At 37.2% G+C, this 21,457-nt stretch overlaps 1 protein-coding gene across 4 annotated transcripts in view; it reads right to left on the bottom strand.

Moving 5' to 3' along the window:
• The window catches only part of PPP4R1 (protein phosphatase 4 regulatory subunit 1), a 79,374-nt gene that overhangs the window by 13,675 nt on the left and 44,242 nt on the right, over window positions 1-21,457 (bottom strand). For 3 of the 4 annotated variants that reach the window (XM_036760116.1, XM_036760124.1, XM_036760142.1), the window contains 2 exons: window positions 17,168-17,715; window positions 11,829-11,909 (listed from right to left, as the gene is read on the bottom strand). In XM_036760116.1, the coding sequence (XP_036616011.1) occupies window positions 11,829-11,909; window positions 17,168-17,715 (629 nt within the window). The remainder of the gene's footprint in view (window positions 1-11,828; window positions 11,910-17,167; window positions 17,716-21,457) is intronic. The other variant, XM_036760133.1, reaches the window with a different exon arrangement.

Below are 21,457 nucleotides of genomic sequence, written 5' to 3'. Positions count from 1 at the left end.
CCATTTTAGCAGATGAGCAGTCACACAAATCCTGCCAATATAAAACAATGGTAATTACATAGATTCTTGGTGGTGGTTATAGTCATACATTCATTCATTTAACATTTAAACATTCCTTATTTCATCCAAGTTAACTTCTGAAATTGCTTTTTCTTTTCTCTTTTTGTAGTAAATAATGGGTAGTTCCATACAAAGAGGTTTTCTTGATTTGTGACAAAAGAGAAATCAGTAAGTACCTCTTGTACCTCGAATATAATGTCCCTCTTATATAGCCACTGTCTATAATGCTGGATAAAAACTTATCTGTAAGGGGCATAAAAAATGAAGATAGTATCCCAAAAGAGATTAAATGTTCAGGGAGCAATCCTTAACATATTTTTTTTGGCGTAGGGTGGGAGAAGGGTTGGAGGAAATCTACTAGAGTGCCAAAAATATAAAAAAAAAAGACTTCAGGAAAATTTTTTCATACTAATTTAAGGAAAGGCAAAGTAGCTAGCCTTACATTATTTGTTTACATGTTCTGGCCCTTTTATTGTAGAGATACGGAGAAGTTATAATTTGTAAACAAGCACACCAGGTTTCACCTATGACACAAACAGTGATATCCTTTTTTTTTTTTTTTTCAAAACCAGCACTTGATGTCAGTTCTCAATTCTGAATTGAACATTATTTCCTGGATTTTGCTAATTCTAAATAGCATTTGTGGGTAACAGAATGGACTGGCAATGATGCCTCTACCAAATCTGGAGGCTAAAACTTAATTTGCCCAATCAGTATTGGCAATATAGAGATGGCAGTGGGGAGTGATGGGTTGAAATCTCTTAGTCATACATCTTAAGTTCCCTGAAGGTACAGGTTATAATAACAAACAATTCCTTTTTCCCAGTCTCTGACTCAAAAATCCAAATTTGGCAGGTGTTCAGTGCCTATTAAGTATCTTTCAAAACAGAATTGCCACAACAAAATACAGAAATATTGTTCCTAAAGAAATCCAGAGAAACCCTTATATCAAGAACTTCTAATCTAAAGGGCATATCTAATTCTAGATAGCCCTGAATCAAGAGTTTGCTATTTTGTTCCCAAACTAAGTGCCAATTTGTTAATATGGGGTCTCATCAGTCTTAATAAACACAGAAAACACTTTGAATCTTATTTCTGAGAAAAATATGTTGCAGAGAATTATATAGCAGCTTTTCCTTTCTACTATAAAAATACCCAATACACTGGCTGAATAAACATTTTCAGTTAATTTCCAAATATCATTGCTTAAATATGCAAAAAAACAAAAACATAACCACAAACCTATAAACTCTACTAAAACAGGATAAAAAGGCCCCCCATTGAATGCCCTTAAGATGTACATCTGCCATTCTTTTCTGTAGAATAGATGTGTCAGTTTTGTGTACTTAAAATGAATGTATGTTTGCAAAAACCAAATACATGCTCCATCTTATATTGAGTAAAACATGATACATGATACAAAAATAGCACCAACTAAATAACTAACAAGGTCTGAAGTGACAAGAAATCTACAACATTTTTGAAAAGTGAATCATTCTTAGAGACTTGTGGTACAGTATATACTTGAGTCCTAGTCAAAAAGATTTGTGTTCACATCATGCCTTTGGCAGTTGACAGCTGTGTGACTCTGGGCAAGTCACTGAGCCTCCACGTGTCTCAGGAAGTTCTTTGGGACTTATCTATTCTTATAATAAGATGGGTTGCCATCTGAATTGGTGGAGTTCTTTATTATGACAGACATCTACATCTATGCTACATATGTGCATAAATAATTCTTAAAATTCAAAAGACTATTCAGATGTTTGAGATACTTTTCCATTAATCACTTTCTTTTTATTTTGATTATTTTTTTCCTGAATTTTAATAAAGTACTTTAAAAAGAAAGGAAAATAGACAATGACAGTTGACACTAATTAAGAGTACTAAAAGGTTGTAAAATACATAACTGAATTTAAATCAACCAACCAACAAGCAATTAAGTTACTACAGCAACTATTATTTCTATTTCAAAGATGAGAAAACTGAAGCTCAGCGTAGATAAGTGACTTGCTCTTCGTCAAACTGCTAACTCAAGGAGGCAGATTTCAAACCCAGGTCTTTCTGTCTCCAAGCCTAATGTTCTATCAACTATTCCACAGGGTCCCTAATACAAATGTTTAGGGTAAAGTTAAATATCATCATAAATTAAATTTAAAATGCCAAACATTTTTTTGGAAAGACGTGGTATTCAGCCATACTTTCTTTGGGGAAATATTAGTAGCAAATATTTCCCCCTAGATTATTCTATGACCTTTACCCTTTTTCTGGGGTGAATTTCCCCATATTGCAATATAGGAAGTGTCAAGGTGTTATATGTTTTACAAAGTGAGGCAACTACCTTCCCCATAGTGTTGGTCAACAGCTATACAAAAACTGTAGTATTTCACCTGGAACCTTGATTCCTTGAACGTATGTAGTAAATGGTCACAAAGGACCATCATTTATTAGTTTCATCCAATTATTTCCTGGAAAACCAGAACCAATGAGACTGAGTTGACTTCAACAAATACCCCAAAACTTTAATTCCTTGGGAAGAAGATGAAGAGAAAATACATACCCTGTCTGCAAATGAAAAAATGTATGTAAAGTACCTCTTGAATTTTAAAATTTTTGTACCTATAGAAACAGCTATTATTAAAATCTTTACTTGTTGCTAAGAACTAAATTGTCCTATCTTAGCTTCCAGTACTGATGATAAATGAGGGAAAAATAAATTCAGAGAAATTTGTGAAAGTCTTACTTGTTAGTCACTTTTTTATACCGAAAATTATAATACTTCCTTATTTTTCCAAAAGGAATGGAACACATTAGATTATCAGATTAAGGGAAACTCAAGTTTTGTTCACTTATACATCCCACAAGCATACCAAGGCACTGGGGATACTGATACGAAAATGAAACAGTCACTGCCTTCAAGGAATTTATCTGACAAAAGGCAGCAAAAGGATCAGTAAACAGATTTACATAGATAAATAGATATAAAGTAATTCCCAGGCATGAGAGCATTAGTAACTCGGAGATCAGGATAGAAGTGGGGGAGGGGAGGGAAAGACTGCAAACACACACATCTGGGACAGGGAATATAACACAGGAACAGTATGCATGCCAGTTTGGCTAGGATACAGTGTATGAGGGAAGGGGAATGGAGCGGTATAGAAAATAATGTGTAATCAGCCTAGAATAATAGGCAATAGCTATAGTGACTGTGATGAACTTTAAAACAGAAGAATTTCTATTTTTATCTTAGAGGCAATTAGAAGAGCCCCTGGAACTTCTTTCTTGAGTAGTCCTATGCTTTAAGATTATCAATTTAGCTGCTAGGTGGAAGATGGATTGTTAACGAAAGAGTCTGAAACTACAGAGAGGCCAATTAGGAAATTGCTGCAGTTGTCCTGAACTAGGGTGGTAGTTCTTTTAAGCTGAGAAATGGGCAGAGATGAGTGCTGTTATGAAGGAGGTAGAATCACTAAGCCTTGGCAATTGAATGGATATAAAAGGTAAAAAGGGGGCTGAGAACCTGAGTGAATGAAAGGATGATTTCAATAGAAATGGAAGTGAGGAAGGGAAGAGGGTTTGGGGATAAATAATAGTACATAGGACAGTGAATTGTTTTGGAAATGTTGAATTTAAGATGCCTATAAAACATCTTAAAATGCCAGTTTTTGTAAATGTTGGGGAAAACTAAGACCTAAAGGTACTGAAGTATTAGATAAGATGAGCTCTGAGGTTCCTAAACTCCCAAGACTGATCATTCCTCACTTGTTATGCTATTGTAAAAGTTAAATATGTAACAAGGAGGTAGCTTGTATGTTAGGGATGATGGCCAGGCAAGTATTCTGTATTTTTCTTCATAATTTATCTTGTCAGGATGTCTGAAAAACATTGCTGAAATGTGGAATTTCAAATAAAATTGTCAGAAAGTACAGGTACTTCTGAATACTGTAATTTATGGAGTAATAATTATTCTATCTCCTGGGGAAAAACTGCAAACATCCACTGTTGACTCCTTTATCAATGAGGAATCACAGGTGGACCAGGGAACTACCCTTGAAACCTGCTCTTCTTTTTCCACCTTATTTATATTCTTTATGAGCCTCGGGGATCACCAAAGATGAAGCAAAAAGGAATCTTTTCCCATGTGAGAAATGATGATTGATAACTAATATCTTGGGGAAGTTCAGAGCTCTCCCCTTTTTCCAAAGTTCTGATTTTTAAAAAGTTCAATCATCTTCAGGACATTATGGCTAATGAGACTGCATTAACTCTCTTTTGGTGAGACCTAAATCTAAAGTGGGGAAACCCACTGTCTTCTACTCAAGCTAGGGGTGGAGATAGATGCTTTTGTCTAGGTAGCCCAAGGCTGGAGTAGTCTGAATAGAGAGATAATTTCTATGTCCAAGGGTCACACTCAGCCCCACAGTGAACACCTAAGGGTATATAAACTGTGAGTTTACCACCATGATTGTCTTTGGTCTGAGACAGCCAGCCAAATGACCATCCTTTTATTAATAACCTGCTGGCTTTATTAATAAAATGATTAAATTACCCAGAAACTAGGTCTCTCAAACCTTTTAAATTAACATACCCATCAGAAATTTTTGGATAAAATTTTATGTCTTCTTTGTATGACTTGTTTCCTAGTAGGCACATACTAATAGTGACCTTTTACATTCGAGTTATGTATCTATTTGGATTTATTGTGGTATATTGTGCAAGATATTAGTCTAAACCTAATTACTGCCAAACTCCTTTCCAGCTTTCCCAGTATTTCTTGTCCAATAGGGAGTTGTTTCCCAAAGAAATAGATGTCCTTTAAGCACCTCAAACTCCTATTTTCCTCAAATCTCCAAACTTCCCTATTTGAAGTCAAAAACACTACCATCCTTCCCAGTCCCAGTACCTTGGTGTCATATTTGACTTTTTATTCTGTATCACTAGACATATCCAACCTGTTATGAAATTTTATTGTTTCTGCTTGCATGACATATCTTGCATCTATCCTTTTCTTTTTACTCACGCAGCCACCACCTCTAGGTTAAGTCCTCATTGCTTCTCAACCTTCATGGGAAATCGGCCAAATGCAGTCCATTGGCCCTCTGCCTGTTTCTATATGGCCCATGAGCTAAAAATGTTTGTTTACATTTCCAACCACAAAAAAGCTTCAATAAAAAAAAGTTTTTAGCAGATGGCATCCAATCCCTATCTATAGTTTGTTGACCCTCTGGACTAAACCACTGGTCTTCTTGGATTAAGTGTCCACTCCAATCCCTCCTTTACTCAGTTGCCAGTGATTCTCCTCAATTTCAGGTTTAACCATAACCCTCCTATATACTACAGTGTCTCCCCTATTATCTCTAGGATCCAATATAAAGTTCTCTGGAATGTAAAACTTTATAATCTGGCCCATTATTACATTTTCAGTTTTCTTATACTTAACACTGCCACCACCACCACTCAATGACCCTGCTACACAGACCTATTTGTTCCTTATTCACACTCCTCCGGTCTCAGTGCCTTTGCATTGTTGGCTTCTTTCAAGATTCAAATGAAATACTACCTTCCATAGAGGCCTTTCCATATCCCTCAGCTGGTAGTGTCTTCCCTTCTGAGATTACTTCCCACCCACTCTCCACATATCTTTAATATACCTAGTTATTTGCATATGGTCTTCCCCATTAGAATGTGAATTCCTTGGAGGCAGGGATTTTGTAATTTTTCCTTTCAGCTGTATCTCCATGTCTTAGCATGGTTCCTGGTACAAAGTAAGCACTTAATAAATGCTTAGTGACTGACAGCGGTAGAGGAGTGTGAAAAAATAGAGTATATGAAGCTTTGAGGGTTAAACGCAACGCACTCTCCTATTGTGATCAAGCTATTGTAAATAACCAGGTAACCAGCAGCTCCTTTGGCTTGATGAAAGAGGAGGCAGGGTAGATGATCATGCCTGATCACACACCTAAAGGGTTTCTCTCCTGTCCATCATTTCCAATATGCCCCTATCTTGTAGGACTTTGCTGCCTGGTGAGGTATGGCTGAGCTGGAGGATGTTCTGAGTGCCTTGGAGTTCAGCTATAGAGTATTCTTTCTGGTAAAGACCATATCCAGGGACCTGTGCTATACAAAGAAAACGTCTCGCGGTTGGGTGCTCGGATGGTGGATATCCAGTTATCCTGACCATACAGCCTAATATTAGAACAGGCAACACGGTACAATGGGAAGAACAATGGAATTGGAGGGTAGGGGTTTGAAGCCCACCTCTGCTGCCCACTGCCAGGGGGATCCTTCTAGATTGAACCCTTATATAATCTCTTTTCAGCTGCAGGCTGACCAAGCTATAAAGTCTCAACCCTTTAGATGTGCCCCGCCTCATTGTGCTAGTTGCTCTTCTCTGCTTCTATCAGCTCAACAGAGTATTCCCAGTGCAGTTATTTAGGAATAATAACAATAAAAAGTATGAGGACAGACAAAAGTAATTTTCCATTTGTTTAAAATATCATTCCTAAGCAGGCCTAACATTTTGTTAGTGGTACCATGTACAGTGTGGGACCTGGTGGTCCTAGACCCAAGCTGAAATCGTACCTCAGACACTTAAGGAGTCTGTAACTCTGGGGGCAAGTCCTCTAACCTCTAGCCACCTCAGTTTCTTCTTCTATAGAATGGGGATAGCAATAGTACCTACCTCTACAGGTTGTTGTGGGCACAAAACAAGATAATATTTTTACAGTGCTTGTAAATCTCAAAGCACATATAAAAGCTATTATTGTTGGTGTTGTTAGCAAGCATTATCCATTCTCCCCCCAGGAACTATTGGCCCAAAGACTTATCAGTGAGTATACCTTTCCTCCACCATAACCAATCTTAAAACTTGCTCACACAGAAACTTATCAGCTACTTCTCCATCTACCTGTAAAGTCTTAGTTTTCCTCCACCTACACTAATGTGAATTACACTCCACAATAATAGCTAGCATTTCTATATCATAAAGGCTGATCGATTAGAATTGAGACCACAGCCCTCTTTATATAAGCCGAACTGGTACTTTTTGAAAAAAATTTGGTGAATGCTTCTGTCATTTAAATGTAAAAATCTGGTAATAATTTCCTTAACAATGTAGCTTCTTATTATGAATGATATATTCCTGTACTTGTATATATTCTAGTTTGTGTACATATCATGACTAATCTAAGCTTTCTCCCTAAGGATCACCTAGTACAGTGCTTTTGAACACAGTAGGTCCTACACCAAGAACAGGTTGAATAGAAATGAACTGCTCAGCCCCTGCATCAAAAGAGGCATTTTAAGTGGCAGGGTCTCCAGATGACTGCCCAAAGCACTAGTGAGGTTTCCAATTTGCTTTACAAGGTTTGAAAGAAGAATCTGTATTTGCACCTATCCTCTATAACTTTCCCCTTCTTCATTTATAGTGTCATTATCTTCCTTACCTGGTTGGAACAGTTTCTAATATCAACTAAGGAAAGATATATCATGACAAGAATACTCCATTCTAGACCTCATGAGACATTTCTATTTCACTAAAATGATATCACTGATACTAGGAAAGGGAGGATCTAATGATTAGAATGAAATTTTTCTTTTATTACAGCTTTGTACCAACATTTCTTTGGAAAGCAGATAGCATGACAGAAAGTATTTCCTAATTAGAATTCCAACTAGATCTATATGGAGAGTTGGGAAGAGAGTAGTGGGTAAAGAGAAATCTTGAACAAGAAGTACATTTTTGATGTTTCAACTGGGTTCCCCGGGTAAGTGGTCACCAGTAGTTTAGTAAAGTACATGCATGGATGCCAAGAAAAGCTTTCTTTGAAGCAATATTTATCGACTACGTAGTAAAAAAATCAACCAAGGAGACAGTCTATGTTTTAAAATATCTCCGTCTGAATAAGGCAGAAGCTACTTGAGGCAAAAAAGATGGAGTGTGTATACCATCCTCACAAAGACAGAGAGGAGAAAGTATTTTTGAGTTACGAGTGACTTAAAGCTCACGTAAAACCAGCAGTTACAACAAAATGATCTTCAAAGGACACAGCCTCAACTTCTGATAATAGTAATTCAGCAACTTCTACCACTCATCACCTCCAAAATATAATACTATAATATAATACTTGGAATGACTGGTCTTGTCAAGTTTCAATCAGTTTCACATTCAATACGACCTTATTCATCCTTCCACAAAATGATATTTTTGAATTTGAAAAGGAAAGTGATAATAGGTCTCAATTTAACAGAAGGTGTTTAAACTTTAAAAGCTTAAAAATGCACTAGGACTTTTCAAACAAGTTGAATAATGGGAAAAGAAAACATCATTCTCAGAGTAGGTTATCAGAGAAAGTGAAAGATAGCACCTCAAAAATGATAAATTTTAAATTGCAGCAGGAAGAATCTGAGTAAAATATATGCAGGAAACATGAAGATTATTAAGTATATTACCAAGGAAGATTGTGAAATCACCATCTCATAGAAAATCTTTCTAAAATGTTTTAGTATGGGATATTATTGGTTTAAATGATTACGTTAAGCATTTTCCTAAGGTTTGAACCATCCTTGCAACCTTGGTATAAATTCAACTTGATGAAAGTGAATGATTTTTTTGATAAATTGCTCTAGGACTTTTCTTTAAACTTTTTAATCTATATAAATTAATGTTATTGGTCTTTTTACTTTTTTCTTCCTTGGTTTATTAATTAAAGCTGTATTTCATAAAGGAAGTTTGATGAAGTGTTTCCTTTCTCAATTTTTGAATAATTTATGAGAGAATAATTTATGTAATAAAGATGAGCTGTTCTTTAAGAACTTAAAAAAAAAACCATACTGTAAAAACTGGACAAGTTTCTGGGTTTTTTTCGATGGGGAGGGAGGTAGTTCCTTTACAGCTAGTTTGATTTCTTTGTGACTGGATTATTTCAGGTCTTTGTTTTGTTAATCTGGGCATTTTGTATTTCTGTGGAAAATTTTGTATTTGTTTTCAAATTTCAGTTCTGCTTGTAGATACTTTACAGTAGGTTCTGTTCACTCTTTTCATTTCTGTTCTAAGTTTAACTGTTGTTGGTTTTTAAATTCAATGGGATTTTCCTTTTTAAAATCAAGTTGGCTAAAAGTTTATTAACTTTCTTATTCTCTTCAAAAACTGGCCTTTGGATTTATGAGTTCTATAGCCTTGTTTTCCAATTCATCCACTTCTTAAATTTTCAGAATTTCCTCTTGTATACTTATACTAGGCTATTTAGTTTTTTAATATTTTAATTGGATATTCAGTTTATTAATCCTCTCTTAGTTAAATCTTATAGTTTGTTCTTAGAGGTACTTTCCCCTCTGAATATCAATTAAAATGCATCCTAGAAACTGGAAAGCATATTCCAGAAACAATTGTTTGTTCCACAGCTTCCTGATGAGAGTTAGCAGAACTTAAGAAATAGTCTGTAAATGAAAACAAAATAAATGCAACAACATTTAATGTTTTTCAAATGTAAACTTGGAAAACTTGTATAAGTGACTCAATAATAAAGAGATTCATTCTTTTACAAGGCATTTACTCCTAGTAAAAGTCAATGGTGATAACAAAAGCCCTACATACACCAAAATACTTGGAGCAACACTTTCTGCAGTAGCAAAGATCTGGAAACAAAGTCAATGCCCATCACTTAAGAAATGGTTGAACAAGTTGTGGCACATGAATATAGTAGAATATGACTGCACTGAAAGAAATGGGACATATGGATACTAAGGACAGGCATGGGAAGAGTCACATGAACTGAGGCAAAATGAAGAACGCAGAAGCAAGGAAAGAACGAGCACCATGATTACAGCATTGTAAATGGAGAGAACAGCACTAGAACCACTAAAACTGAATTTGAGCAATTATTATGACCAAGCCTGGCCCTAAAAAGAGGTAAGAAAAGGTACCTCCCTCCTCTTCTTTTCAAAGGTGGGGGATGTGGGTTTGAAACACCACAGATAATATCAGACTTTCTATGTACTAGTTAATTTGCTATTCCGCACCCCCCCCCCCACTTTTTTCTTGTTATACAAGATGGCTCTCTGGAGGGGAGTGGCGGAGGGGAGAGAAGGGTTCAGATGTGCTAGGAAAAGTAGAGGAGGTAAAGGCAAAAAGGAATAAACTAAAAATGTTTTTTAAAAAATCTGATGCAGTTACCACTAAAATATGGGAGCTGATTAAGATAAAAACCAGGTGTCAGTCCTTTCACTGAAAGTCTTCAAGTTTGACAATCACTTGTTAGATGTAGTGGAAGAAGGGTTCCATTTCAGATATATGGTTTGAACTAGATGGCTCCTGAGGACACTTCCAGCTCTGAAATTCTGGGATAAAGTCTCTCTGATGAATTCTAAACTGGTCTATTATGTGACTATGCCAAGCACCTGTGATTTTTGTGTCAATCACAACCTCTCTGTGACTTCTGTACTAAGTTTCCAGGGGTTGCCTCAATATAACGCTTGAGTGACTTGTGCAGGAGTCATCTAGCTAGTATCAGAGCTGACTGCTGAACTTCGGTCTTCTTGCCTCCAAGCCCAGAACTCTATCCCTCCCTGCCATACTAACTCTAAACTGGTATCATGTGAAAACTGTCAAAATAACCTGGAAATCTGGAGAAGAAATTTTTTTTTACCATGATTTAAAGTGATTTCTCCTAACTTTTATAGAAAAGTTTCTAGAATCACCTATAAAATTTCAGAGCTGGAAGGGACCTCAGCAGTCATCTAGTCTAACTCAAACCCCACTACTATAGCTAATGAGAACACACAACCTCTGCCTTAAGATTTCCAAGAAACAGAAAACCATTACCTCCTGTGACAGCCCATTCTACTTTTTGACACCTCTCATTGTTAAGAAATTGTTCCTTCTGTTAATAAGCCTAATTGCTTCTTTGCAATTCACACCCATTGCTTCTGGTTCTGCCTCATAGGATTCAAAAAGAAAAGTCTAATCTTTCACATTAACAGTGCCTCAAATATTTGAAGACATCCGTCAAGCCTCCCAAGTTGTCTTTTTTCCAAGCTAAATATGCAATCCAAACACAGCACAGATCCAAGGCTCTTAACACTTTTCAGCTTATCAATGTCCTTCCCTAAATTAGGCTGCTCATAACTAAACACAATACTCTGGATGTAGTCTGACAGGAGCACTGAGGAATTATCATTTCCTTATCCCTGAACGCTTCTCTCTTACTGTACTCTAAAACTGCACTGGCTTTTTTTTGAATCTGCCACATTACACTAATATTTATAATATTCCACTGACAGCTGAGCAACCCTGTCAAAAAAAAGAAATAAATTTAGTATGGCATGATTTACCCTTGATGAAGTTACATTGGTTCTTTGTTACTCTTGCTTCCTTTTTAAAGATATTCACTATCTCTTTCATGACTCATTAAAGATTTTGTCAAGGAACTGAAGTCAAAAACAATGACTTTTAGTATGTGGATTCTATTTTTCATTTCTATTTTCTTTTTAAAGATCAAGCCTACATTTGATCTTCTCCAGTCTAGTAATATATGTTTCTCATTTTCCATGATCTTTCAAATACTATCAACAGTAGCACGGCAATCACATCCACAAATTTTTTCAGTATTCGGGGATGTGATTCATGTGGAGTGAGGTGTTACTTTAACTATTTTCTTATTTATCTTGGTTACCAATTCCCTTTTAGGCATTTTTGTTCTGCCATTTCTAGTACAAAAGTCATTTTCTTTGGCAGAAAAAACAAAAACATAGTAAGAATTAAGCAGGTCTACCTTCTTTCGTGTCAATTATCAGTGTCCCATCCATCCCAGGCAGCAGTCCTTTCTTTGATCCTTCCTTTTCCCTCAATATAGCTAAAAAAACAAACAACATTTTTGTTGTCCTTAGTTCTGTTCCTGACATTATTACAGGGGCAGCTAGGTGGTACTAGGAATAAGGACGACGTAGGTTCAAAATTTGAACTCAGATGCTTATAGATGCATGATCAAATCTATTTGATTTTAGTCGCCTCATCTGTAAAATGGGGATAATAATAGTACCTACCTCCCAGGATTGCTGTGAAGATCAAATGAGATAATATTTGTAAAGTGCTTAGCACATGTCTGGCACTTACTAAGTGATATATAAATATTAGCTATTTTTATTTCTATTCCTACCACACTTACATACATCTGTTACCTGCTCATGCTTCCATCTTCTGTTTGGTGACATTCACATCAGCTACTTCATAAACTCCTATTTTTATTTCTAGCTGGAATTATTTGCCTTTGTGTTTTCAGAATTTCATTCTTTAGAGTTTCCCATCCCTCCTAGATTAATCTGTCATGTGTTTCCTTAAGGCAAGAAGCTATTATATCTGCTCCACTTCTGGCAGACGGTACTACCTACTAATGGCTGAATAACTGAAATATACCATTACTAACTGTATATACCATTTTATCAGGCTTGTGAAATTCCCCAAACTTTGAACTATTTTTCCTTCCTCTCCAGGTGGTGTGTGTAACACACACTGATGACAAAATTGCTTCTGTTTGTCTTCACTCAAATGCACTCCACCATGTTTTCCCCTTCTAGTTCTTGGATTTCCTTAGATTCCAGTCATGGGTTTCATCTAACCAACAGGATGTCTCAATGGTACGGATGAGTCAAAATTTGCCTCTTTGTATCACTAGTTCCTCTTGAGCTTTTTCTTTCCTGTGACCTGGATTTCTTGCTAGTCTTCTTTCATGTGGTAACTCTCAAGGGTAAGTAGCTTAATGGATATACATATCTTTTCTTATCTTAAAGCTCTTCTGATTAGATATGCAAGAGATCAGGCAAACACAATCTTACTATCTATACTAAATGCCTATACTTCTTCATTTTCCATTTATTTCTTAACACCTTATAATTAAACTGAAAATACTCTCTTCAAGGTTATCAACAATCTTTTTTACTGCTCACACCAATGATCCTTCCTCCAACCTTTTGAAACCGGTGACTACCCCCACTTCCCATCCCTCCTCCTTCCTGGACGGTATTTTTCCTACCCTGGCATCCATGAGACTACTCTCTCAAGGTTCTTTATCTATCTGCCTGATCATTCCCTAGCTGGACCATCATCAATCTCCCACCCTGAAATGGTGGGTGTTCCCTGTTTCAAGGTTCTGTCCTGGCTCATCTTCTCTCTCTATACTCTCTACTTTGGCAATCTTGTCTACTCCCGTTGGTTCACATATGTCATCTCTCTGAATATGACTCCTAAATCTATATATCCAATTCTAATCTTCTACCAGAACTCTGGTCCCATATTGCTAACTCCCTGCGAGTCATCTCCACCTAGATGTCTAATCTCAAGGTTACTATGTCCAAAACGGAAATTATTCTCCACTCCCCCAATAAATCTAACCTTCACCAAAAGTCAATCAATGAACAAGCATTCATTCATTACAATGCCCACTATTTGCCAGATATTATGCAGGGTACTAAGGATACAAATATAGAACTCTCTGCCCTTAAAGAGCTTACTTTCTACTGGGGAAATAACATGTTCACAGTTAAGTAAATACAGGATACTTACAAAACATACATTTTACAACCTTGCAAAAGCAAACAGGTTTTAGACACTTTTGTTTTGTCATTTCTAGTACAAATTGGGGGTAGCAGTGCACAGGTCTAGAATTTCCTCTTGAAAGTAGCAGCACTTGAGCTGAACCTTGAAGAAAGCTGGGGTTTTAAAAAAGTAGAGATGAGGAAGGAGAAACTACAGAAATGATAGGAAATAGAATTTTCCCTATGAGGAACAGCAAGTGGCTCAGTTTAGCTGGACTGTAAGTTCCTGATCTATTTTTGCTGGGGTGGTAGTGGTGTCATTTCGGTTGAGTCTGATTCTGTGACCCCATTTAGGGCTTTTTTGGCAAAGATACTGGAGTGGTGTGCCATTTCCTTCTCCAGCTCATTTTATAGATGAGGAAACTGAGGCTAACAACGTTAAATGACTCTCCCAGGGTCACACGGCTAGTATATATCTAAGGCCAGATTTAAACTTGGGAAGAATTTTCCTAAATGTAGGCCTGGCACTCCATCTCCTGTGCCACCTGTATAATCAGCCTGGAAAAATTGGCTATAAGCTAAGAGGTGCTCAAAATACCAGAGGAATTTAGAGTTTATCATAAAGACAATATGGAGTTAACTGCAATCTTTTCAGCAGAGGAATAACACAGTGGTGATAAAAGTCTGGAACACGGTGGTTGTGGTGTAAGAGAGAAGTGGACCACTGGGACAGACATTGCAGAGGTGGAATTGACAAAACTTGATGGCTAATCAAATGAGGAGAATACCTAAGCTATGAACCTTGGTGACTAGAGGAATGGTTATGCCCGGAAGAAAAATAAGAAAGCTGTGAGGGTTGGGTATGGCTGGCAAAGATAACTAATTCTATTTTAGATATGTTGGTTTTGAGATGCTGATGGGATATTGGGGTGGAAATGTCTAGCAGTTAACTGGAGACTGGGACTGGAGGGCTGCATATATAGATTTAAGAGTAGTCCTCAGATGAGGAACTGAGGCAATGAGGGTTAAGTGACTTGCCCAGGGTCACAAGGCTACCGTCTGAGGTCGGATGTGAGCTCAGGTCTTCCTGACCTATGTTTGTAGACTTCTTATGCATGCATAGAGCTGACAGCTAAATCCATGGGAAGCCATTTGGAAAGAGTGTTGTTGTTCAATCATGTCCAACTTTTCATGACCCCATTTGGGATTTTCTTGGCAGAGCTACTGGAGTGGTTTGCCATTTCCTCCTCCAGCCCATTTTTACAAATGATGAAACTGAGGCAAACAGATTAAGTGACTTGCCCAGGGTCACGCAGCTAGGAAGTGTTTGAGACAAGATTTTAACTCCAGAAGATACTTCCTGACTGTAGTCCCAGAGCTCTATCCAATGTCACAAAAACTCATAGAAGAGAAAGTAGTAAGCCATATTGCAATCTGTTTAGAAGTGAGTAGGTGAGAAAATGGAGGGTTAGCTTTTTATATACATTTGTTTGTCAAAGGGACAAAAGATAATGGTTTGAGGGAATAGTAAGGTCAAGAGGAAGTTTTCTTTAAAGATGGACAAGATTTGGGCATGTTTAAAGGTTTTAGAAAAGGAACCAATCAAAAATGAGAGGTTGAAAATTAGGCAGAGAGAGGGGACATTTGAAAAAGAAAGTTCTTAGAAGAGATAGGATGAGATACAATTAAAGGCAAAAAAGTGTTTAGGTGGGGAGGATGGTATTGGTAAGGAAAAGAGTAAGCCCATCTTCTAAGTCTGAAGAAAATGAGGAGAAATTTATGGGATGACGCTGAGGTAATACAATGTGTGGAACTGGGGATGAAAGGGAACTCATGAAGCGAAGGCCTTTTACTGAGAGGGAGGGGGAAGTGATGGGGTGTTTGGAACAGTCTTCCAGCTTCCCTATATCTATTAAGAGCACCATAGGGGCCATCTCCAGTCATCTTGATCTATATCTTCCTACTGGACCCAGATGGTTCCAGAGGTGAAAGTGTGGCTGGTGACTTGGCACAGCCTTCCATCCCTTAAATCCAATTCACTTACACGTCATGGCATCAACTTCCTGACGTCATGGTCCTCTTTGATAATGAAGGACAAATAGCAAGAGCACCATCCTTCCAGTCAGACATATCTATAATCGCCAAGTCATCCTTGCCTCTTCCTACCTTGCCCATGTCTTATCAATTACTGAGGCTTGTTGGTTCTACCTTCAAATCTCCTGTCCTCCCATTCACCTCTCGCCTAGAACAATTGGTCACCCTGCTTTCACAGCCTCTCCCCTCTCCTATCCATCCTCTACACAACTGCCAAAATAGTCTTTCTTAAGGTGTAGGTCTGATCATGTCACTCCTCTACTCAAAAATCTTCAGTGGCTCTATGTTAAAATACAAACTCCTTAGCCTAACATTTAAAGGCCTTTCCTTCTCAATAGTACCTGTTTCTGTTGCTGCTGCTGCTGCTGTTCTTCAGTTGTTTCAGTGGTGTCTGATTCTTCATAAACCCATGTGGGGTTTTCTTGGCAAAGATCTGGAGCGGTTTGCCATTTCCTTCTCCAGCTTATTTTACAGATGAGGAACTGAGGCAATGAGGGTTAAGTGACTTGCCCAGGGTCACAAGGGTACCATCTGAGGTCGGATGTGAGCTCAGGTCTTCCTAACTTATGTTTGTAGACTTCTTATATTTGCCTCCTTTCCCCCACGTTATGAGTGGTTTATTAGTTGTTCCCTGAAGTGGAGAGTCAGCCTCCCATTTGCATTCCTTTGCACAAGTTGTCACCAATGCCTAGAATGTGTTTCCTCCTTGCCTCTACCTCTTAGAATCCTAATCTGCTTTCAAGGCTTACATGAAGTACTACCTCTACAAGAAAATACCTTTCCTGATCCTCTAATTGTTAATGCTATCTCAATCTTCTAATTGCCTCATATTTCATCTATGGACATGTTATAACCCTACAAAAGAACTCAAACTCCTTGCAAGTCGGGTATTATTTTTCATTTTGGTCTTTGAATCCACCTAGCACGGTACCTTACACAAAGCAGGAAGCTTGGTAAAATGTAAAGATGCAGGAAACTAAATGATTCTCCTATAAAAAAAAAAACAGTGATCCTCTTGGAACACTGTTTATGAGATTTTCAGGAAAGGAGCTGATTGCAGCTTCACTGGCCCTTCTTTCATCAAAAGGAAGACTGAATCATTGCCATTTTAATTTTTAGCACAATGAAACCTAAAACAAAATGGAAAAATTCATGCAAGCATGAGGATTTGGAGTTTCCTAGATACATAGCATTCTATTTATTGCTGCCAGGAAAATTTCAGAGGTATTTCACATGAGTACCAAAAAATATACAAGGCAGATAATGCATATAATTAAACCTCACTAAAAATATTTCCTGGGAATAATGACTTTTGTGATAAATATTTAGGAAAAAAAACTACTTTTGATTCATTAATTTGATCAAACCAATTTTTCCTCCAAATGCAGACCAACTGTTTTCAAAGGAAAACAATCAGAAAACAGTAGTTAAAACAAGCATTTTAAGAAAGGAGATAAAAGTGCTTAACATGGTAGACTTATCATACCTTTAACATCAGGATCATCAACGTGGGGCTCAAGATTTTCTATCATTTCTTCAAGTTCCTTTCGGGTAGCCATAGTAATACTTGGAGAATCTGGTATAGTAACTTCTGGCGCTCCTTCTGGACTCTCTGGATCTAACGTTTTCTCACTATCTTGTTCAAGCTCAAGCTCAAGATCTAGATCTATTTCAGGTAGAGGAGTCCTCCAGAAATGGAAGGAGTTGTATAATTCCTGGTCTGTGAGAGATGGTTCTGGAGAACTTGTGTCCATTTCTGGTAGCAATGTTGTATTTAAATTGCCAGAACTTTGCTCGAGTTCATCTACTGCTTCCTGAAGAATACTATGGAGAGATACTGAAGACAAAGTAGAATGTAAAGACCTATCCAGGTGAATACGAGATTCACTCAAGGATTTCCTACATGTTTGAGTGTGATCTTCCACATTATTTTCAAGTCTTAAGTTGGATTTACAAAGACAGACATCCAAAGGAATATCCTCTCTCCTGAACTGTACATTCTCTGAGAACGTGTCTCCATCCCTGATTGTTTCACTGCAGAAAACATGAAAACATAAAAGCAAACATTAATTTCTCATCAAAAATACTAGAATCAACCAACTACTGAAAATCTGGTAAATGGTATAGTTTTGCCTTGACACTCTGAATGATTCTGCATCATTTTCTGTAAGATGTGCACTCAGCTAACGTAAATTAATTTTTATATTAGCTTAAACCAAACACAATAGGCAGTAAGTCTGTTTCTTATTCTTCATGCTAATACTCTGCTCCAAGGGCATGAACAAGAGCTGATAATTATTAAAATAAAAAAGCTTCCTGGTAGTATATCTCCATTGGTTTCAAAGTATTCTCAAAGAGGATCATAGCATTTTTAGATGGAAAGGGCCCTAGAGAATATTTAGTCTAAAGCCTCTATTTTTACAGATGAAGAAACTGAAGCCAAGAGAGGTTAAATTACTTGCCTATAGTCATAAAAGCTAGAATCTGAAACTAGGCCCTCTGCTTTCAAATCCAGTACTCTTTGCAATACATGACATTCCTCCTCACATGTTATTCTCACTTAACAATCCTAGTAAAACTTCGAAGTAGGCAATGCATTAAGTAGTATACCATTTTACAGATAAAATTTTTTTTAAAAACTGAGGCTCAGAGAAGTTAGTGATTTATTCAAGGTCAATAGGTTAAGGTACTGGTGACAAGACTGACTCAATCCAGTATTCTCTCTACTAAAGTGTTTTTCTATCATACATTAAAAGCATACTGCATATACTCTAAGAATAAAAGCTCCCATTTATACCATGTTTATATAAAAGAGCTTTATAAAAGTTACTTACCCAGGGTCAGAAAAACCTAGAAAAGTCTCAGTCAGGCCTCAGAAATTCAGTTCTTCTGAGAAGTTTTTTTTTTTTTTTTAAAGACCAGGGTCTGATGCTTAACTCTCAACTAACCAGGCATCAAAATGTGCTAGATACATATTAACTGGGCCATATAACTATAGGCAAGTCACTTATCCAATACTGAGCCTCACTTAGATTCATTATCTACCTCACCTGGTAGTTGTAAAGAAAGCATTTAGAAACCAAACAGTGCTCCATGCATGAAATAATGCTAAGATTTTTGTGACTAATTTTTAATCCAAATAAGTCCAAAAGAAGAACACCTGGATTTTTTCTCTTAAATGCACAAACTAAAGGTAAAAGAGGTAAGTTAGAATAGAAGGTATGAGAATATGTGACAGTAGACTTAACTACATTTCTCCTCTGTGCATGCAAAAGGACACTATCATCAGCAGAGCAACGGAGTATCTATCAATCAACAAGCATTTATTTTACACACTTGCCCCGGGCCAAGCACTGTGCTAGATACTAGGGATACAAAGGACAGGCATTTCCCACCCTCAAAGAGCTTAATTTCTTTGGAGGGAATGCAACATGTTCAGAGGTGAGAAAATATACAGTCTATATAAGATAAATGCAAAGTGATTTGAAGAAGGAAGTAATAACTGAAGATACCATTAAGGAAGAGACAAGAACTGAGCTGCAGTTCCAAAAGGGAAAGGCAAGGAAATGGGAGACAGCCTACAAAAGGCACAAAGGTGAGGCATGAAATGTAGTACATGTTCAATGAAAAACACGGCATAATAGTTGGAACCCAAAATGCCTGATGTGGGACAGTGCGCAACTAGTATGGGAAGACAGACTGAAGTCAGACCATGAAAAGCTTTGAACGTTAAACAGAGAAGTTTGTACTATATCCTAGAGGCAGGCGTGAAAGAATCAAACCTGTGCTTAAAGGCTATAAATATGGTAGCTGTGTGGACTGGCAAGGGAAAAGAATGGATGCAGAGAAAGCAATTTGGAGACTGATGAAAACAGATCTGGCAAGCCACACAATATCCTCTTCTTCTTGTAACAACTATTTATTTCAAAATTACTTCCAAACGTTTGGCCCCTTGTTTTAGTCTTATTCTTGATTTCACAATATTCTCACATATTAAGACAATGCTACTATTTAGGTCAACCAGACAACTAGATGGCATAGTAGATAGGGGGTAGGACTTGCAGTAAGGAGGACCTGAATTTGAATCCCTCTTCAGTCACTAACTAGCTGTGTGACCCTGAATAAAACATTTAACTTCCCTCGGCCTCATCAGTAGTAAAAGCACCTATATTACAGGGTTATCGTGAGAACAAATGATATAACATATACAAAGTGCTTTGCAAATCTTAAAGCACTATGTAACTGCTAGTTATTATTACTATTATAACCATTCCAATACACACTGTCTACAGTTTTTAAAAATTACACAAATCAAAATGAAAAGACCACTGAAGTTGAATTCCAAGCAATGGAAAAATCAATCAATGTCCTAGAGAAGAACTAATGAAATAGATTTCCTCCCAAATGGCAGAGAGGTGGGAAACTACTAGGACAGAATATTGTATATGTTGTAGAATACGGTACCTGTACTTTTACTTATTTTTTTTGTCACTAATGAGGGTGGGAAGTGACTGCTCAAAAGGCATCAATGAAACTATTTGTAAAAATATATGTTAAGGATATGGAACATACTACTTATTTTCAACTTGGGTTTCAGTCATAATTCTTTCTGGCAGCTCTTTCATAATTGACAATCTCTGACTCCCAGGAAAGAAGTTTAGCGTTATCTTGCTTCCCTTATAGAAAACAATGCTTAGAAATGGTTGGCCTAGTGAGTAAGGCAAAGGAAAATGGGGAAAAGATTAAGACCAGAAAAGAAATAAAAGAATCAAATAAAAGAATCAGGACATAGTGAACTCTCTAATACACCGGCCCCATCATATGGAATTTGATGAATAAAAAGATTTCTTGTGTGTATCTAATATGCACTGAATGTAGCTGACTTATGTTTTTAAATAGTTACTTGCTATACTATCGTCTTAATTAAAAATAAAAATTAAATTCAAGTTTGTTTAAAGATTTGGTTAAACAGGCATGCTTTCTAAAGTTCACAGTATCACAACTTGGGCAAAGTGCAAGTATGCACTTAACTTTGTGTTCAATGAAACAAAACCATGTAATTACATCAGAAAAGAGGATTTAGATCTATGCAGGAGCTTAGAGATCCACACATTTTACAGAAGGGAAAAGTGGGCCTAGAAAAGTGACAATATAGTAAATAGAAAGGAGGTGAGGTGGGGGGATTGGAACAAGTTTTTATTAAATAGTTACAACATGCCAGGCATTGTGCTAAGCAACTTACAAATATCTCATATGATCCTCACAACCACCCTGGGAGATGGGTACTATTATTACTCCCTTTTTACAATTGAGGAAACTGAGGTAGCCAGAGGTTAAGTGTCTTGCCCTGGATCAAACAGCTAATAAGTTTCTGAAATCGAATTCGAATTCAGGTCTGTCCACCTGCAGGCCTTGTGGTTTATCCACTGTGTCATTAGCTGCCCTCAGCTAAGTAAAGAAACAAGATTCAAAACTTAGGTCTTCTGATTCTGAATCCAGTACTCATTCTTTCTGCCTGTAGCAGAAACATGTCTCTTTGTATTTCAGATAAATCATTTTATTACAACTGTCAATGGTTAGGAATAAACTAAATATCATGCCCAGGTTTCTACACAATATTCCATAGCCCAGCAGGACCCTGAACCCAAAAACCTTGGGAACAGCAGGGCCCCTCAGACCACTCGCCTTGCTTCAAGTCCAAGTCTCCCAGCATAAATAAGACAGAAGGCCTGGAAGCGGTGCTCCCCATTCAGGGGAACAAAATCTCTGGGGATCT

The sequence above is a fragment of the Trichosurus vulpecula genome, chromosome 1 (genome assembly GCF_011100635.1).
Source record: "Trichosurus vulpecula isolate mTriVul1 chromosome 1, mTriVul1.pri, whole genome shotgun sequence".
Lineage (NCBI taxonomy): Eukaryota > Metazoa > Chordata > Mammalia > Diprotodontia > Phalangeridae > Trichosurus > Trichosurus vulpecula.
The sequence above is the reverse complement of the archived record's forward strand: the minus strand, read 5'-3'. Positions and strand labels throughout refer to the sequence as shown.